Source organism: Mus musculus, chromosome 10 (genome assembly GCF_000001635.26).
Source record: "Mus musculus strain C57BL/6J chromosome 10, GRCm38.p6 C57BL/6J".
NCBI classification, from domain to species: domain Eukaryota; kingdom Metazoa; phylum Chordata; class Mammalia; order Rodentia; family Muridae; genus Mus; species Mus musculus.
Window position 1 is genome coordinate 41,976,611 of NC_000076.6, and position 19,203 is coordinate 41,995,813.

Consider the following 19,203-nt stretch of genomic DNA (forward strand, 5'->3'; position numbering starts at 1 on the left):
CACTGTAGAAAACAGATTGTATAGGGAAGATGGCAAATCATGATTCTACTTTACTCAGACATATCTCAAGAGTTGGAGGGGGCAGTGCTACTTGCAGGCCTTCTTCAGACTTCCTCCTCTAACGTCTGCCTCCTGAGCCCCTTGCCTGGTACCACAAAAACGTATATGAAATATTGAAAAATCATAGGAGCAATGAAGAGATTCTACACACACAATCATCTTTAAATTCACTTATGTTTTTCACAACTTTTGATTTATTCATTGTGTCTTCTTGGCAATTGCGCATACACATACCCCCGCACAGATATACACACATACAAATAATTAAAAATAAGTCTTTTAAAAATCCAGTGAACTCTTCTCCCTTGTCTGTATAAGCTGAAGAGAAGTCAGTGTATAACGCACAATAGCATGTGTTTAAAAAATCTATTTGAACTCAGCGGTGTCTGAAATTAATCTCCAAGCCTCCAAATACGAACCTTTCCCCACACAGGGCCGATAACTCCTGAGAGAATCAGGGAAGCTGTACAATTATCACCTTCCTCCCAATGCTCAGGACCCACCGCTGCTTTTCAGGAATGTCTACTGGCTATTGCGAGTCTAAGCTTGCCTTTTATCAAACCTTCTTACTGCCAATGGAGGCCTGGCAGGCTGAACCTGGGGACACTCAGGAGCACCAAATGCAAACAGGGAAGTCTCAACAACTAAACTGTGTTTAAATGGTAAGGATACAATGTAGGCAAAACAGCAAGACCGGCTAATCTGTGCAGACCTATCAGCAAGACTTCATCATAAAACAAAATTGAATTGTCTTTAGCACAGAATTAGTCTTGAGTGCAGGCCCAGAGTTCCTTTTCCAAACTTTTGGGCCAGGTGTGGTGCAGGCTTCAGAAATGCCTGGATCTCAGAATGAAAGCAGTGTTCACAACAGGGACTTCGGAGCACCACCCTCCAGCGTAACACGTGAACGCTCACACTAGAGGGGCCAACACTACAGCTCTGGTCGGATCTGCCATTGCCACTAGAGCTATTTCAACGTTTGGGATGTTGAGGTTTTCAGAATGGCAGACAAAAGACTGTAGACCATCATCTCTGCTTTTTGGATTTTTGAGTGTGCTTGAACTGGATAAAACATGCACATGGGGCTGGAGAGATGGCTCAGCGGTTAAGAGCCCTGACTGCTCTTCCAGAGGTCCTGAGTTCAGTTCCCAGCAACCACATGGTGGCTCACAAGCATCTGCTATGGGATCCGATGCCCTCTTCTGGTGTGTCTGAAGAGAGCAACCATGTACTCACATTAAACAAACAAAACAAACAAGCATGTAATTCTAAAAGTAAATACAAATAGCCACGCAGTATAAGAAGACCGCCGCTCATAGTCCTAGGTAATTAATCCACTTAGAGGCCAAAGGATATGAACAGACTCAGTATTGAAGAAGGCAAACAAAAAGCCAGAAGTTGTTAAGTCAACAACAGTCAATTTCCTTGACATATATAGGAAACACTTAAATTTGCTAGAAAGCAGGTTGGGGAGATGGCTCGGTGGGTAAGGCACCTGCTGCTGCAAGCTTCAGGACCCAGGCTTGGATCCCCAGCACATATAAAAGAAGCCAGGCATGGTGCTGTAACCCCAGAGCAGAGGAGCAGAAACAGGCAGATCCTGCGAGCTCACTGACCAGCTCAGTGTGGCCAGAATGTGGCTCCATGTCCAACGAGAGACCATCTCAAAAAATATGGTAAAGGGTTCGAGAAAAAGACTCTGACATTGAGCTGTGGCATCATCTATTGGAGTAGGAACCTGCTCTAACACATCAAAACCCCAAATTACTAGAAATTCAGGCTTTAAATCCATGTGGTCTTAAAAAAAAAACAAAAAACCAAAACGAAACCCCTACACAGTGTGCTTTTCAATGTAAAGCTGAGCGATCAACTAGTTCCCCAGGAAGAGTGAAATCAGTCAACATGCTCCCCCCAGGAAGAAATGATTATCAAGATGAGTCAGAAATCACCCAAGTTTAGTTACCTCCAGACCCTTCTGAGACTTCTCAGACTCATTTTGAGAAGTTAGCTAAACACTGTGGTATAAGAATTTCTTCTCGGTCGTCTCCCAGGAATCCCCACTAATGTGGTTGTGTCTTGCTATGGCCTTGCTTCTGTATCCCCATGTGGTCCTCACTGCCCCCATCACCTCCATTCCATACCCTATCCCCAGTGAATTCTAGAAACTGAAGCATGTCTACAAACACACAGTGTGGCCCAGTCTTGGGGAACAACTTCAAATTTTAAAAAGGACTTTCATCTAGGTTCACTGCTTGCTAAATATAAAAATAATGATTCAACAGGAAAATTGGGTAAGTCAGGCAAGAAATACTGCCTGTTTTTGAAGATTCTGCTGTCTCCGTGGTTATAGCTGTTAACCACAGCTTTCAGCTTTGGACCCAACAGCTTGATACATTGTTAGCATTGGCTGGTGTTTTTAGCATGCAAACGTAAACCCCTTAGCAACAATGTTGTCTAGGGAATTGGAAGGCTTAGATTCTCCTGAGTTCTAGATACATTGCAGGTGACCACTAACTGTCTCCTTACTGGTGAGGGGCTAGTTTGAAGATAACATCTTTTACACGGTGCTAGATTGATATCATTTATCATCATTTTTTATTTTTGTTGAGACAAGGTCTTACTGTAGCTCAGAATGGCCTGCAATTCATAACCCTGTCTCTGTTTCCAAAATGTTCAGATTATAGATGTGTACTCATAGAGCCCGACATAAACTTTTGTGTGAAATGAAAAAAAAAAACTATGAAGAATATAACAGACACTGTCCTACCCTGAATAGTTTGGTTCAATGCTAATAATGTGCTACGTTTGTATCTTTTTATTTTAAAGACAACAACAACAACAAAAACCTTGAAGGCTTAAAACCTTCTTATGCCTGCCTTATCTAGATCCTTCCCCATGGGGGGGGGGGTCACCAGCCTTTGAAATGGGGGTGACAGCATGTTTGTTTTTCTAGGTGTGACACAGAGCTCCCTAACTCTTGTTTCCACAACTTAAGGTTTCACCTGCTGCTTGTGTTGTACAGTCAATGTTACAATGTTACAGTGTTACAATGTTACAGTGTTACAATGTTACAGTGGTATAGTGTAACAAATGTTCCCTGGCTCATTTTTCTCACTGCCTGACTTTGCACCATTTCTAACCATTGGTCTGTATTATTTCATATTTCCTCAGGCAGAATAAAGTCCCTAAAGGGCTTTCATAATATAGTTTCATTTAATGTAACAGACAGCTGTCCTACCCTGACTAGTTTGGTCCAATGTTAACAATGTGCCACATTTGTATCTTTTTCTTTATTTTAAAGACAAAAACAAAAAACAAAAAATCTTGAAGAATTAAAACCTTCTTCATTTAAGTGGGCAATGCTTTTGAACTTAAGTTTAGATTTACACTGATATTAAATCTGCACACAAACCCTCCAGATACCTTCAAGCTATAATTTCTGTGAGTTTCTGTCTACATTGAAGGCAGCAGACCTGGATACTGGTTTAAGACGGCAGTGAAAAATGAAAACTTAGAAAACAAATGGTTTCTGAGCAAGTTGGATCCAGTTCCTGAAGTTGTCGAACAGAGTTACTAAGGGCTCGGTGTGGCACTCTAGACTCTCCTTGACTTCCACCTAACATTTGTCTTTGAAAAACAAGTCACACTGTTTAACAGCACAAAGATCTTGAGAATGAAGGATGCTGAAGGCGGAGAGGCACACTCACCTGCTCTGGATGCTGAAGGCGGAGAGGCACACTCACCTGCTCTGGATGCTGAAGGAGGAGAGGCACTCTCACCTGCTCTGGATGCTGAAGGAGGAGAGGCACTCTCATCTGCTATGATGCTGAGGGCAGAGAGGCACACTCACCTGCCCTGGTTTCCTTCCTGCTCAGGTCTGAGCTGCTAGGGCACGAGGAGGCCCTGGCACGCCGTTTCCCAGGGTCCCTAGGAGGAAGAGCAATGGATGAGACACAGAAGTATTTTCATTTTTATAAACTGCAATTTGTTCATGTCAGGCTTGGAAGAAACTACAGAGACTAGTTTAAGAGATGGGTTTGGTGCCCATTTGTCTGCTGTCACCTGCCTTTGCCTCCTAAGATTTATCTGTGAGAACACAAGTCTGCTGGCTTAACAGTATGAAATATAACACTGGAAAGAACCAAAAATAAAAAATAAATTTAAAAATCCAAAATTGACTGGGGGGTGAGGTAGTAGTGGTAGTGGTGGTTGTTGTTAATGATATGGACCACAAGAGGCCGCTGTTACAACAAGAAACAGAGGAAGAAAACCAGCCAAGGGAAAGCCAGCTTGCTCTGTCCAAGGTCACATGAGCAGGGTCAGCTCTGGAATGCGGAGCTCGGGATTTTTCAACCCACTGTTCTTTCCACTGCACCACAGCACGTCCCATTCCCACTTTAAAACTCAAGTCAATTAATAGTCTCTAAAAATACTCTTAGAAATATTTTAAATGTTAAAAATAAAAAAGTAGACAGTGTATTTGGGCAGTCCTCAGATGAGAAGCGTACGAGTAGCCTGGCTAGCTATGGAGGCACTTGACTCTGCTGCCTGGCTTCCCCACTTACAGCTGACCTGAAGGTATTGCCTTTTAAAGATCTGTATAAATTCCCAAGGTCACTCAGGCTAAAATGGCAAGTCTGACACAATTTCTTTTTGATAATTCCACACACTGATTTTAATAATATTAACAACAATAATCTAAATAATAATAAATATATAAGTTATTATCATTTTGTTTTTGTTTTTGTTTTGTTTTTCAGACAGGGTTTCTATGTGTGGCCCTGCCTGTCCTGGAACTCACTCTGGAGGCCAGGCTGGCAGCAGACTCACAGAGATCCTCCTGCCTCTTCTCCTGAGTGCTTGCCCTTGGTCTTTACTCCACCACCACCCCCCTGCCCCAGATTTAGCCTCTTCACATAACTTTTAGTATTTTTTTTCCCTGTCAACATGTTTTTGGTTTTGTTTTTAAAGTCCAGATGTTTCTCTTTGTCATAAAATAGGGAAACTTGGTAGGACCAATTAAAACAAAAAGGCTCTAATTTTCTGAAACAACTGAATTTTTGCAGCAAGATGTTCCTAGCCAATAAAACAGAGAACATGAAGACAAATTCCCTCAAAGACAGAACAAAAGGACTCAATCCATGGAAAGATTGTCGAAGCAAGACTTCATGAGTTACACGAGAGCAGGGCAGTGGTGGCACACGCCTTTACTCCCAGCACTCAGGATGCAGAGGCAGGAGGATCTTTGAGTCCGAGGCCAGCCTGGTCTGCAAAGTGAGTTCCAGGACAGCCAGGGCTACACAGAGAAGCCCTGTCTTGAAAAACCCAAACCAAAACAACAACAACAAAAAGTTACATGAGACCCTATTTGAACAAAACCAACCCTACACCCTGCCCCCTCCCCCAGCGGATTCACACAGTTAATGGTTGATGGGAGAGGGGGAGAAATTGTCTTCTGTGATGTAGCAATGGGTAAGGCATCCAGACTCCTATAAACAAACCTTCATCCACACTTCTAGCCAACCCTAATGGAACTCACTGGGACACACACACACACACACACACACACACACACTCATGCACACTTACACGCACGTGCACACTCACATATGCTCAACAAGAGTGGGAGGGGGGACGAGAGAGGGTAATGGAGGTGAAACGAAAAAAAAATCCATCAGATACGGGCATGACAATTGTCATGGAACCCATTATTATCTGTAACTAATAGATGCAAATAACAGGGCTGTTGAGGTGGCTCAAGGTGAAACGGTGCTTGCCCTGCAAGCCTGGTGACCTAGGTTTGATTCCCAGAATGCACATAAAAGTGGAAGGGGAGAACCAACTGCACAAAGTTGTCCTCTGCCCACTAGATACTGTGGCAGGAGTACACATCTATCAGAACACACAAAATCCTAAAATTAAAACAAACAAACAAACAAACAAAACTTCAATGGGGTGGAAAGCAAGGAAGTTCCTATATTTTTAATTTCTAGATATAACCTGACATTTTTAAGATCAAGAGTTTCATTTCTGTGTGTGTACGCGTGTGTGCATACGTGCATACATGTGTGTGTACACACGTGCATACATGTGTGTGTGCACACATGCACATGCATATATGTGTGTGTGTCCCTTTAATAAACACTGAAATCTAACAAGACAGTTTTCAGCTCACAGACCCACCCCTGCCCCCACCCAGTGCCTGTCCACTCTCCCTGAGACATGGCCAGGGGTAAGGCTGCCTCCATGACACCTCATCTGTGCCACCTCCCTTCTAGAAAAGAATGAAAAGGACAATCGGTATGCACAGGCTTGGCAGTGTTGCTCCCCGAGGCTGCCAAGAAAAGATGGACTTGGGACCCACTGCCATCGTACACAGTCATCATGGTTTGGGGGACACTGAGTTCATATCCTAGGTCAACACTCACAGCCTGTGACCTCGGGAAGACTACCAGGCTTTGGTTTCCCCTCCTAAATCTACTGCAATGCTTCGGTTTCGGGTGTCAGCCAGCTCACTGAGGGGACTTGGCGAGTTGTCAGCACTAGTTCATTTCTTTTGAGCCCATAAGCACCTAGGGGAGCAAGCAGAGGTGGATATGGGCCCAGAAGATGTTTTTTCCAGTGAGGATAAAAATCTACCTTAACGGAAAAGTGCAAAAGACTTTGAGAGTATGCTGAGGAGAAAGGACCGCACAGCGGGAAGGATGGACTATAAGTGCCCTTTAAAGGAGTAGAAATGGAACTAGCAACTGACAAGCTGTCCCAGAAAAATGAGTGCATGAGAGTTTGATACGCAAGGAGGGGCTCGCTCGGACCTGGTGAGGTAGGTAGGAAGAGGTTCTGCTGGGAAGTCTGGGAACAGCTGTGGACCTGTGGGATTTGCTGTGGACCCTTAAGTGATAGCCAATAAGAAACGTACAGCTTCTTACTCGAGGATGTGACATGAGGCATGGGGTTTGGGGCCGCGATGACAGAGCATTCAAGAGAAAGAATGAGCGACCATGATCCCAGGATCATTGTGGGACTGGAAAAGATGTGAAAAGTTACTGCAACATGGGGCTGATTTTAGCATCTGAAGAGCAGAGTGTAGACCCGGAGGACCTGGAAAGCAGGTTCCTACCAGAGAAATGGTGAGGTTAACGGGGACAGTTTACAGGGTCAAGCAATGTAGGGTTTTGTCTGCTTGAGTTTCTGATGCCAGGTGTCGGTCGGGGCGTATCATCGACAAAGATGTAGAGATCAGAGAAGGTTTAAATTACCACCCAGGACCAGAGACACAGAAGAGGGGCTTGGACCTGGAGACCCCAGGTCTCCAGGGCGTTTGTGAACATGGACAAAGGCATCAAGCAGGAAGAAAGAAATGTATTTGTTACATGCAGGGAAAGAGGACTCAATCGAGGATGGGGTCACAAAAGCTGGGGACCGAGGAAAGAGGTGCTGTCTGCCCAAAGCATGTTGCTGTGTATCCACTGAGCCATGCTGGTGAAGCCCTGCAGGAGTGGGCAGAAAAGATGGGTACCAAGAAAAGAACAGCTCAGGAGGCGGAGGCAGGAGGATTTCTGAGCTCAAGGTGAGCTACTTTCACTGTCTCATGGAAGAGAACGGAGGGAAAATCCCGAGGATGGGAGGGAAAATCCCTCGGTCACTGTAGAGGAAGAGGAGCAGATGTGCTCCACGCAACTTGCACCACTGACTGAAACCACACAGAACACATTTTTCTCTTCCTCCTAGAAACCCTTTAAATATGTGAAGATGCCACCCTCATCTCTTCACACCTTCTCCTGTGGCTTACGCCCCCCTGACAGCTGTGTGGTTGTGGGTACATTTTATTTTAACTACAAGTAGGTTTCCTCATCTGTACAGAAGGGTGGTGAGTCACGGTGCTCCCATCACAGTGCTCCCACCTTGAGGCTGCTGGAAAGACAGAATGATCTGGAGCATGGCAGTCATCAATATGTGTTTGCTAACATGCTCACTACTCAGTCCTGAGCCCTTCAAATGCTTGTGGGCCCATTTGTTTACAGTCAGTCTGTTTTATGTCCCTATAAAAGGACACTAGCTTTGAGCTCACATTGTGGCCAGAGAAGGGGGGGGGTATTTTAAGCGATGCAGCCTGGTGCCACGATAGCTGTTTCGAGGGTCACAAACCACTACTAGTTAACTCCCATTTCTTCCATGTGCAGCTAAGGCAGATGCCCCACACACTTCAGACCTTCGCATCGTTATTAAATTCCGGCATTGTGTTGGCAGTGATTTCCTGCCTATCAGATGTATCTGGGTCCCAGTTCAGTCGTCCAGAAAAACTGTTCTTCCCTGCTTACTGCTCCATGTTATTAAACAACATTATTAAATTTTTCTCAATGATTTTTTTTTGATGTGTCCAAATTAAAAAAAAAAAATCCGGAAATTAGTCATTGGGCTCTTTGGTGAAATTCTTTTTAGAGGCAGAAAACCACCATTTTCATTAGTTAGGTCATCCGTCTACAGATGGAAACCTAATTCCCAAGGACTTAGAACACCAGTGCCGGTGGCTGGTTCACACAACCCTGGAGGAGTTGGTGGTAAGGAAGGATCAAGGGCGTTGGCTCTACACCTCTGCCGTGCCCTTAGCTCTGCCCTGGCTGCAGGCTGAAGTCCATGTGAGAACAATTTGGTTTTCCCAGGGCTTCTCCTCTGCATCTCTCAAGTTTCAGGAGATATACAGTTTTCTGTTCCCTGTTGCTGCCAAGAGTCTTACATTGCACTTAAAATACTAGAACCAACTCTGGCAGGCAATGGCATACAAAGGCTGACAGATCCCTGCAGCCCATGAATGGATGGTGCAGTCAGTCGGACTGGCCACACTACTCCTGGACCATAACTATGCCAAGGAAATAAAATAATAGCTCTTTAAAATATCTTAAACATATAGATTTTGCTATAATTCAAGACAGTTCTTCTAGTTATTAGGATGACAGTTCTTCAATTAGGAATCAGCAAATGCTTTCTTAATGGACCAGCTAGTATTTTATATATTTTACAATTAGGGAGCCAAGTGGCAAAGTCACCACTACATAGATTTTTTTTTGCGACTATTTAAAATATTATGTTTTTTAAAAAAATATTTAAATTGTTTTTTTTTTCTTTTTTGCTTGAGAATTACAAAAAAATTAGAACATACAGACAAACACAGCTGGCTCCTCAGCTATAACTTTTTGACTATTTCTTTAAAGTGATAAACAGTAACAATAATATTGGTGTTAATAACTGATTAGATTTAGAATTAAGAAAAACAATCCGTTTTAGTAAAGGTTACATCTATAGAAAGAAAGAGAATTTTAAGAATGATTATAACAAAAGACAAACGTGCAAAACCTGAACAGAAGTTTTCTTTGTCTTAAGAAAAAGACACTTCATTTTTCAAAGTGTCTCCAAGACATTCAGACCAGGTCTATTCTATACCTTGTCACTACATACTCTTAGTCACAAACAGTCATCCCAGCTGCTGTAGCAGGGCCTCAGCCACAGGCAGTACGCACATGCATGAGTCCAGCTAGGTTCCAACACACCTCATCCTCAAAAGCAAACACTGGACTTTGACTCAGCCCTTGATCAATCAAGTCTACAGTCCTTGATGCTTCGCGGTCCCGACACTTTGACGGTAATTTTGGAATGTTGCCATCAGGGGGCATTGGTCCCTTCCTCTTCTCACTCAAACTCAGTGGAGGTGGGAGTGTCTGGGCCTGAGGTTCTGTTTCTATGTGTCTCCAAGGCCACACTTCAGCAGCAAGACCTGACACACCCGAGGCACCTTACAGCCAGGCTATTCATACTAGGATCACATAGCAGGTGGCAAGCGTCAGCGTTCTATGCCTACAGAATCATTCTGCCTGTGTCTGTCTTTTCCACACGGAAAAAATTTCAGCCATGTTAGCCTCCTTTCTTAAAAGAATAATGACATTACTTTTTTGTTGTGAATAACATTTATTATTTTGAAAAGGCCAGGTAATAATAAAAAGTACAAAGAATGTTACAAAATAAAATCTTCCCAGATCCCACATCCAAGAAACAAACATTGTTATTTGGTAAATATTGTTCCAGACATATTTTGCTCACACACATAGACACACACCCAGGCATGCACGCATGCACATGTATGCGCACACACACAAGCACACACGCATGAAAGAAGGAATGGAAGGGTGAGCAGAAAGGACAGTGGGTGGATACAATCATATCAAATATGCTATTGTAATGAAAAAAGTCTAAGTATCGAGTTTGCGCGAATTTAACAGAGGAAACAGAAATCGAGGTGAAACCGTAGGAACCGAAGAGCCCCAGATGAGACGAGTCTTGCCAAGGGATAGCAGTTTCTAAAAGATCTCTCTAAAGTAAGGGAAACAAAATAATGAAAATCGTTAGGATACTGCACCATCACTGTGAAATTATTCCAGTGTCAGACTGCAGCTTTGGAAAACCCACTCCTTACTGAAGTGGAGAGATTTGCACTCATTTCCTCCCACTTGCAGGGTGTGGCCTTTTGGTTTTTTGTTTGTTTGTTTGTTTGTTTGCTTGTTTGTTTGATTTTGGTTTTTTCAAGACAGAGTTTCTCTGTATAGCCCTGGCTGTCCTGGAACTCACTCTGTAGACCAGGCTGGCCTCGAACTCAGAAATTTGCCTGCCTTTGCCTCCCAAGCGCTCGGATTAAAGGCGTGCGCCACCACTGCTCAGCTGGTCTTTTGGTTTTGTTTGTTTGCTTGCTTTGTTTTTTGTCTGTTGGGGTTTTTGTTTGTTTGTTTTGGCTTGGTTTTCCTATGTAGCCCTGGCTCTCTTAGACCTCAATGAAGACACCAGGCTGGTCTCACACTCAGGGACCCGCCTGCCTCTGCCTCTGGGATGTACCGAAACCATTTTGACCACACTGTCAAGGTTTCTGCTCTTCTAACCATCATGGTCAGGTTGTTTGTTCAGTCCTAGTAAGGAAAATAAAGTCAGTACTCACCATGGACACTTTTACCCGTGCCTTTTCTATTTATAGTTTTGAACTCTGATCCACTGTTCTAAGAATTTTCTAGAAAGTAAATGATGAACACTTCCCTAAGTTCATTAATATTTAAAAGTATCTACCTGCTGCCTTTTTAATGAAGGGCAAATGACTGCTGATACCATCCTCTGTCTCTCTCCTGTGCTGACAACTTAACAGGCATTACTCCTCTCTTCTGGCACTCAGTGATGGTTGGCTGAAGCAGGAGACCAGTGCGCCTTCTTTCCTTTCGGGCGGCTTGCTGGTTAGGCGTGACTGGCCGCAGGATGCTTTCTCCACTAAACCAAGAGTTACAGAGAGCATCTATTGTGAGTGGAGCTGGAAATGTCTTACTGTGAATTTCCCATGCCAGATTTTGTTGGGACACCAAATGTCCATTTGAGCCTCAGGTTTAAGTCTTTACTGCAGGAAGTTTGCATTTAGAATATCTTAATTTTTCTTTTGTTTATTTGCTCTGACATTCCGAGGGTTGTTGCAAACTTTGAGGAAACACGAGTGTCTGGTACTTGGTTCCAAGTTAAGAGTTTGCCTGGAAGGACCTTCAAGTGAGGGGACTCTCTTAAAAAAAAAACACAAGTTTCCTCCTCCTCCCTCTCTGCCTACGCATCCTCTAATCTTTATCTTCTCCTAGTTCTTCTGTGATTTCTTCTGGCTGCCACATCTCACATTTCCAGCCTCTTTTATTCTAATTTTTATGTCTCTGTGTGGCTTTTCCCTCTGTTTATACCTCTCTCTCTTTCTTCCTTTCTTTTCTTTCTTCTTTCTTTCCTTCTTTCTCTTTCTTTCCTTTCTTTCTTCTTCCTTCCTTCCTTTCTTTCTTTATTTCTTTCTTTCTTTCTTTCTTTCTTTCTTTCTTTCTTTCTTTCTTTCTTTCTTTCTTTCGTAATATCTTGTGGGTTTATAATTTCCAACGGGAATTTCTGCAACCCCAAGAGCCCCACCACCCCACTCTGCTTCCTAGGAGACAGTGAGAGACACTGAGATTCCTGGGGCCTTTCTTTGGTGATGCATTTTCTTCCTCTGTCTTTGCTATGTTTGTCGCGTAGCTTGACTCTTGGGAGACTTCTTATCCCTTATGTTCTTCGTCTTTACTTGCTGAGGCCACACAGGATCCAGAGAGAGTGAGCTGTGAAGCACTTGAACCCAGGTTTATTGATTTGTCGGCTTAGGGAGTCGTGCTCCCTGGTGTGCATAGAGCAACCGCTGACACACACACACACACACACACACACACACACACACACACACACACACACACACAGAGGAGAAGCCCTCCTGCACAGGAGACAGCATCCTCTGGCTCTAATTTGCTGAACCTCTTTGCCCTCTGTAGCTCCCATTGCTTCCCCCTCCCACCTCTGCTCACAGGCAATAAAAAGACTGAGATGCACCCACCCTCCAGTCACCTCAGGCTCTGTGTCTTGAATGGAGTCTCCCATGGGACATTTTTTTTACTTCTCTTTGAGGTCTGCCCACAGCCTTAGGTCTTGTCTCTCCGGTCACAAGCAGCTTAGTGAAGAAGAGACTCATGTCTAATGAAATTTCTCAAAGTCGGAGGTGTGTTTCAACCCTCAATCTGTTGTTTTCATCTTGATTTCACGGGGTCTGGAAATTTCACTAGACTTCCATGTAAAAATCCTGATCTGAGATACATAAACTGTGCCCACCCAGACCCAAGAAAAGAGGTAAGGTAAAAGGAAGGACAAGAACACTTTGTGTGGGAAGCAGCCATCAGGTAGAGCTGGATCCAGGAGCTTAATAATCATCATTGAACTTGACTGCTGTCTCCATCCTTAGCTCTGTTTGCCTGAGTAGGCCTTTTCTCTCCACGGGGTCGCCATAAGCTATAAAAGTGTGTCATCCTCCCCACGTGAGAGCCAGGAGAAAGGCCACCCTCTTCAGGAGCCGTGGTGCAGACCAGAGTCCCAGCAGTCCCTGGCTGTCTTAGATAAGCTGTGCTGCTCATTTCTTCTTCATTAACCACTTGAGCTGGGCACTTGAGGACCTTTGGCTAGCAGGCCCTGGGGAATCAGGTCAGAGAGGAGTGGCAGCATTCACCCAAACAAAGTCTGAGCATTTACTCAGTACAAAGCAGACAAGCTCATTCCCCTTCAGACGATGTTTAGAGTTCCAGGTTGGAGTCACTATTATTATTATTTTTATTATTATTATTATTATGCTTCATTGACATGTATTTAAAATCTTTGCCGCTTCACTTTCTTGCTTGTTGCTTTTGCTTCTTTAATCAGAAGGCTGTCCTTTTTCTTCCTTCCTCCCTCCCCTTCCCTCCCTCCTTCTTCGTTTCTTTCACTGCTTTGTGAGGTAGAGTTTTATATAGCACAGGACAACCTCCAACTTGCTGTACACTGGCCTTGACTGTGTCCCCTGCTTCTACTTCCCTAAGGTCATCATAGTCAGTGTATGTTCCCACATCAGCTCTTTGTCCTTATTCCAGCCATACTAAAGGCCCTTGACATCCTGCAGTCAAGGATTTCCAGCCTTAGTGAGCACTCCACAACCTGCTGTGGAGGCTTGAAGGAGAAGGGAGACAAGGGGCCACCATTTCCATCTTATAAATGATGAGGCAGGGCCCTGGGGCTGTCAGAGTCCCTGGGGTTGTTAGGTGACTTGCCAAGAGCACACAACTAAATCAAGTGTTAGAGAGAGAGAGAGAGAGAGAGAGAGAGAGAGAGAGAGAGAGAGAGAGAGAGAGAGAGACTCTGGCTCTCAGTGAGCAGCCTGCACTGTTCCCAGTGATCGCTACCCAGGGTGACCATACTAATGATGTCATCTGCCCTCTCCAGCCTCATTCCCAATCCAGGACAATCTGAACAGTGCTTCCAAAGCCATAAGACGGACTTACACACTTGCATAGAGGGATTTGATGAATCAATAGGTGGGTGGATGGACCAGCACACATACTTTTACAAAGTGCCAGATCTACTGTTTTCTATCCCCGTGGTAAAAAGAGTAAGAGATGATGGAGTGTGGGTGAGGAGCAGGCCCTCCAAGCCACCAGCAGATTTCTAGTGGGCACATGGAGATTGCAATAACTGGCACACAGATGAAGACCATGTTCCCTGGGCGCCTGGGCTTCTCTTTCAGGTCTCACCTTTGCATTTCCGATGCTACCTTCTTAGCAAAAAAAAAAAATTTCTATAATAAGCATAAAGTTAAACTCCAGAGCTTCCCAAATGTCTGAATCACCCATATTTTAAATGGAAGGTACGCAAATCAACGCAGGTTTTCGGAAACAAACTGTTCTCCTCTCCCCAGCCAGAGAAGCCCGCAGGACCCCGTGTGGGGAGCAAGCGGCGGCTTCCTTTGCTCTGTCCAGTCCATCCGCACCCTCCCCCCAGACACCTCCCGAATCCCCATCCCCCCCACCCCGCCTCAGCCAGCTCTCATCTCCATGTCTTGTCTGCTGTCTCCTGCCTGCCAGCCCGGTTCACTGACAAGAATCTTCCTCTTTCCACTCTCAGGATTAGGATAAAAACAAAAACCCTTGCTACCTGAGGGGAGGACGCACCCAGCAAACGTGGGACTGCTCCACTGCTCAGTGAAGGCCCTTTCTTGGAATTACAGTCACTTAAATGTTTACAAGAAATGATTATTGAGTGTCCCCGACTGATTCACAAATGTAATTAATGAGAGAATTGCTAAGAGTTTCCATTTTCTCGTTTGTTTTAATCCCACCATATAAACTTTTCTGTTGGCATGTCTTCAGAAAATTCCACCCCGTGCTGGAAGGAGGTGAGTCTGACTCAGAGCCCAGAAACATCACTGAGAGCAAACTCCAAACGGCACACAACCATCCCACGGGACAAAGGGAAGGAGCCTGGGCATTTCGACAGGCCTGAGGAAGAGGCTGACCATCCCCCTAATGGGTTTGTCCTTTGCTGTTTGTAGGATAAAGGATGTCACTAAGATGTCCTGCTGTCCCAGAAAGACAGAGGCATAATGAACCCTGGCGTGTGTGATTGTTTCGCAACATCTGAAGTTTCTCAGGAATAAATAAACAATGGGGTTGGCTCTTGTCTGTTTGTACTCAGTCAGTTTGCATTACCGTAAGGATGGCTGCCCCGGGGGTAAATGCTCTCTTCCTGTAGGGCACAAGCCCTGCCACCACCCCATTCAGCCTGTGCCTCTCTCACCAGCTGGGAAGAGCCACAGCAAGGGCCTGCTTGAGGTCTCGTGCTCAACTCCCAGTGTCCTAATTTGACATTGCTCTCTTCCCACTTAAGGAGCTACATACTTTCCCTCGATATGAAAAACGTTCTGAATGTAGAGCAATATCCCGAGCACTTCTAGGTCGCCTAATATAAATTCTCCCTGTGACACTCTTTGGGCTGTGTCAGTAGACAAGGTCAGTTCAGCCAAACTAACAAACTGACAGTGGCTGCTTTGGGGATGGGGGTGGGGTAGAGCGGAGCGGGGTGGGGTGGGGAGGGGAGGTTGGTGGTCCCTGTGGAAGAGCCAACGTCAGATTCCACAATCTAAATTGAGAACATCAAGGACTTGGGTCCTAAAATGGCCTGTGGAATTTAATCTTGTTAAACAAATTTGAACTGGGCAGTTGTCCATGATGACCCAATGGAAAGTTCTAGAAAAAAGGAGATCTGTAACTGAGTGACCCTCCTTATCTTAGCATCAGCCCTGACCAGGACTGGGGAGCACAGTCTATTCTCTCTGCTCTATATGATGCTCCGACCTCTAGATTTAAGGTTTTAGTAGAGCGTCAAGATTTAGTAAAGAGTAAGAATGAACACCCCCCTCCCCCAAATGTGCTTTTTTCCCCCTCCATAAGCCCTGGGTGTGGTAAGAAAGTGCTTCTGGTGAGCCCTATATAAGAAGGGTGCATAAAATAATTCCCAAGCATTCGTGTACCAGGGGCAAATGGACCCATGGGATGCCCCTGTTTTAGCTAAGAGTTAGCACAGTAAATAGTTAATCCAAGTTTCTGTGGAGTTTACAACAGTGGACTAAAGCAAAGGAGGTCACAGGAGTCTCCGGGCCCAACAGGAATCCCAACTAATACACAAACAGAAGGCCCACTGAGCAGTCACTCGGGGCTAGCTAGACCATCCAGCCTCACGTCTGGCAGCCCTGTGGTGCATCATTACGGCCATCATGCGGGGTTGCTAAGGATGCAACCGGGAAAGATGGAAAACCAACCCTAGCCAACCATAAGGAGAGAAAAACCCTCTCCTACTGTGCATGAATTTAAAACTGTGCTTCTCTAAGAGGGATAGAGCAAACCAATCTTCTACATAAGCCGGAGAACCGGTGAGAGGCAATGGTTACCCCGACACACAAGAGAATACTTCATACCAGAGAATACTGACCCTCCACGTCGGAGCTGAGACAGTAGGGACACTTCTTGCTCTGTGGTTTCTTGGAAACCTTGGTCGCAGGTGAGAAGTGGGGGACTCTTTAACTGGCCAGTGGCACTGGAAGCTGTCAAATGAGTCCCATTCCTTCTCGCTGTAGAACTCCCCACGCTAACGGGTTTGCTGGATTCGTCCACGGTCTTTGCTGAAATAGCAAGGCAAGTAAGTTCGCTCAGCAAGTTTCTTACTTTCAATGTTTTTTTGTTTGCAGTCTATAGATTTTTGTATAAAAGTTTTGCTTGTAATCAAGAATGGAGGTTTTATGACCAACACATCTCTGTGCATAATTCAACTCTACTATATATAGTTTCAGGGTTGGCACCATCAATTATGTGAATAAAAAAATGAATAGGATATTAACTATTAGCTTGGAGTCAACCTGAAGGAAGACACAGGAACTTAAGTTTATAAACTACCTTCCTGCTTAAGTACCCCTGGGCCCCATGACAATAATTCTTCCTAAAGATAATGAGACTACTTTTTCTATTTACAAATAATTTATGGCTGACACCTGTAATCCCAGCCAATTGGGAAGTAGAGGGAGGTTAGGGAGGTCGGGGTTAGCCTTTACTACCTACCCTGGGATACATGAGATTTAGTGTAAAAAAAAATATATATATATACATATATATATATACACATATATATATACATACATATATATATATATATATATATATATATATATATATATACACATATATATATTTTATAGAGTGTCAAGTAGAAGTGATATATCAGTGACAGGAGATTTCCCTATTTAGAGGACTTCTATTTACAGGAAGTATTTACAGGATGTCTTTTTATAAGTAGTATACAATAATAAAGTTTACAAAATGTTTTAATAAGAGCAAACCACAATCAGTAGAAGAAAGGTGGAAAAGAATGGAGGGGATTTCGAGGGAGGCAGAAAGCAGTTTCCACGGGAGAGGGGTAGAGGGAATGGAAGGGGTAGAGGGAATGGAAGGGGTGGAAGGGGTGGAAGGGGTGGAGGGGGTAGGGGTAGAGCAAGGAGAGGGAATGCTGGCAGGGTTCAGAGCAGCATGAGCAGCTGGCACTGGCACAGAGACTCTGAAGCAGGGGTGTGCCCTCGGTGTTGGTGGAAGAGCTAGACAGAGTTCCTGAAGGAGGGCTGCAGGTCATAGGGTCCCTGCAGTAACAGCATGACCCATTAGGAAGAAGGGTTCCACTAAAGAGGGGCAGGCGGTCTAGCAAGATCCCAGTGCATCCCCAAATGAAACATATGCTGAGTTGAGGCATGCCAGATTCTTATACTGAAAACACAACTCTTCTATCAGCAAAGAGATACGAGGGTAGCTTGTCATCCTCCTGCCACTAGACGAGTCTGTGCCAAAAGGGAAGAGGGGGTAAATGTCCCCAGTGCAGATGGGGCTTGAGATGAAGTGAGCCTCATGTAAAAAAAAAAAAAAAAAAAAAAAAACACTTTCAAGGTTTTCTGTACTTATTTAGAAACCAGCAAACAAAAGCTAATGAGACAAAGCCCCTTTCTATCTGCTGGTCCCAGCCCCCTGCTTCCAAAACAGTCTGACGTTGGAAGGACCGGTGGAGATGACAGAGTTAAGAACTCAAAAGAGATGTCAAGTGAGCTAAGGACCTCAGAGCAAGAGTGGAGCCTCCAGGTCACGGCCCACAGCTGCCTGGCTTGGGGCTCTTGTGTTGGGAGGAGGGGCCTGGGCTTAAATTCCACCAAGCTCAGGTTCAAGAGCATCATCTCTGGAATGTGTCCATGTTGCTCAGCCTTCCCACCTTCAACAACCATCTCCATAGCTCAGGTAAGGATTAGTTGATGGGACCTGGTACAGTGACTTGTATGGCATCAGGACGCTCAGAGCTTGGGCTTAGTGTTGTTATTACTGGAACCCAAGAATCCTGACTCTGGCCTGTGCCCATCTACCACATCACCTTAAACAAGGACTTCTAATTTACAAAGCACATACTGTTTTAGATGGGAGCTGGATTCAGTCTCTCGCTCTGGTTTTGGCATTGCAAAAAGCACTACTTGTCTCAGTGTCTGTTAATCCTCTGGAAGGGGACACAATAGTGTCACAGACAGAGGGGCTGTACCCCTCTGTGCTCACGCATAGAACCTGCCATTATTCCCACAAAGGAGAGCTGGCCTGACACTCAGACTCCAGATGGAGAGCCAGATAAACCAGTCACAACTGGTCACAGTGACAGAAACATGTACCCTCAGCACTTAGGAGGCAGAGGCAGAAGGACTTTGGAAAGTTCAAGGCTAGCCTGGCCTATATCAGAAGTTTGAGGGCAGCCAGGGCTATAATGCCTATGTCATCTGGGGAGATGGCTCAGTGGTTAACACCACTTGGTGTTCTTCCAGCAGACCAGAGTTTGATTTCCAGTGAACCACATAGGGGCTCATAACTCTCCATGACTCCAGTTCCAGGGGATCAGACACTCTTCTGGTCTCCAGGGATACCAGGTTTTATATAAACCCAAACTAGGAAAACAAAGAAACAACAACATCTCTAAGCACATATACTGACTCTCCCTGATACACTTGCTGGACACATGTAGAATTCCACTGTGGCCCATGGGTAAGTAAACTTCAAGAGGAGACAGCCACCTCCTGTCAACGTTATGGCATAGGAACAGCTCTGTCTCGGGAATCGTTTGCACAGCTACAGACCACAAGAGATACAGGGAAGCACGTTGCCAGCGGAGGCTGCTGATCTAGTAGGGGAGACACAT

The 19,203-nt window shown here is 44.8% G+C and overlaps 1 protein-coding gene across 8 annotated transcripts in view; it reads right to left on the bottom strand.

The window, feature by feature from the left end:
• The window catches only part of Armc2 (armadillo repeat containing 2), a 109,920-nt gene that overhangs the window by 68,148 nt on the left and 22,569 nt on the right, over nucleotides 1-19,203 (bottom strand). For 6 of the 8 annotated variants that reach the window (XR_003948649.1, NM_001034858.3, XM_030244989.1 and 3 more), the window contains 2 exons: nucleotides 16,429-16,618; nucleotides 3,911-3,987 (listed from right to left, as the gene is read on the bottom strand). Coding sequence is in view for 5 of the 8 variants with exons in the window: in NM_001034858.3 (NP_001030030.2) it covers nucleotides 3,911-3,987; nucleotides 16,429-16,618 (267 nt within the window). In the remaining 3 variants the exon portion in view is untranslated. Of the gene's footprint in view, nucleotides 1-3,767; nucleotides 3,988-16,428; nucleotides 16,619-19,203 lie in introns of those variants that run through there. The other 2 variants (XM_006512653.3, XM_006512654.2) reach the window with 2 other exon arrangements.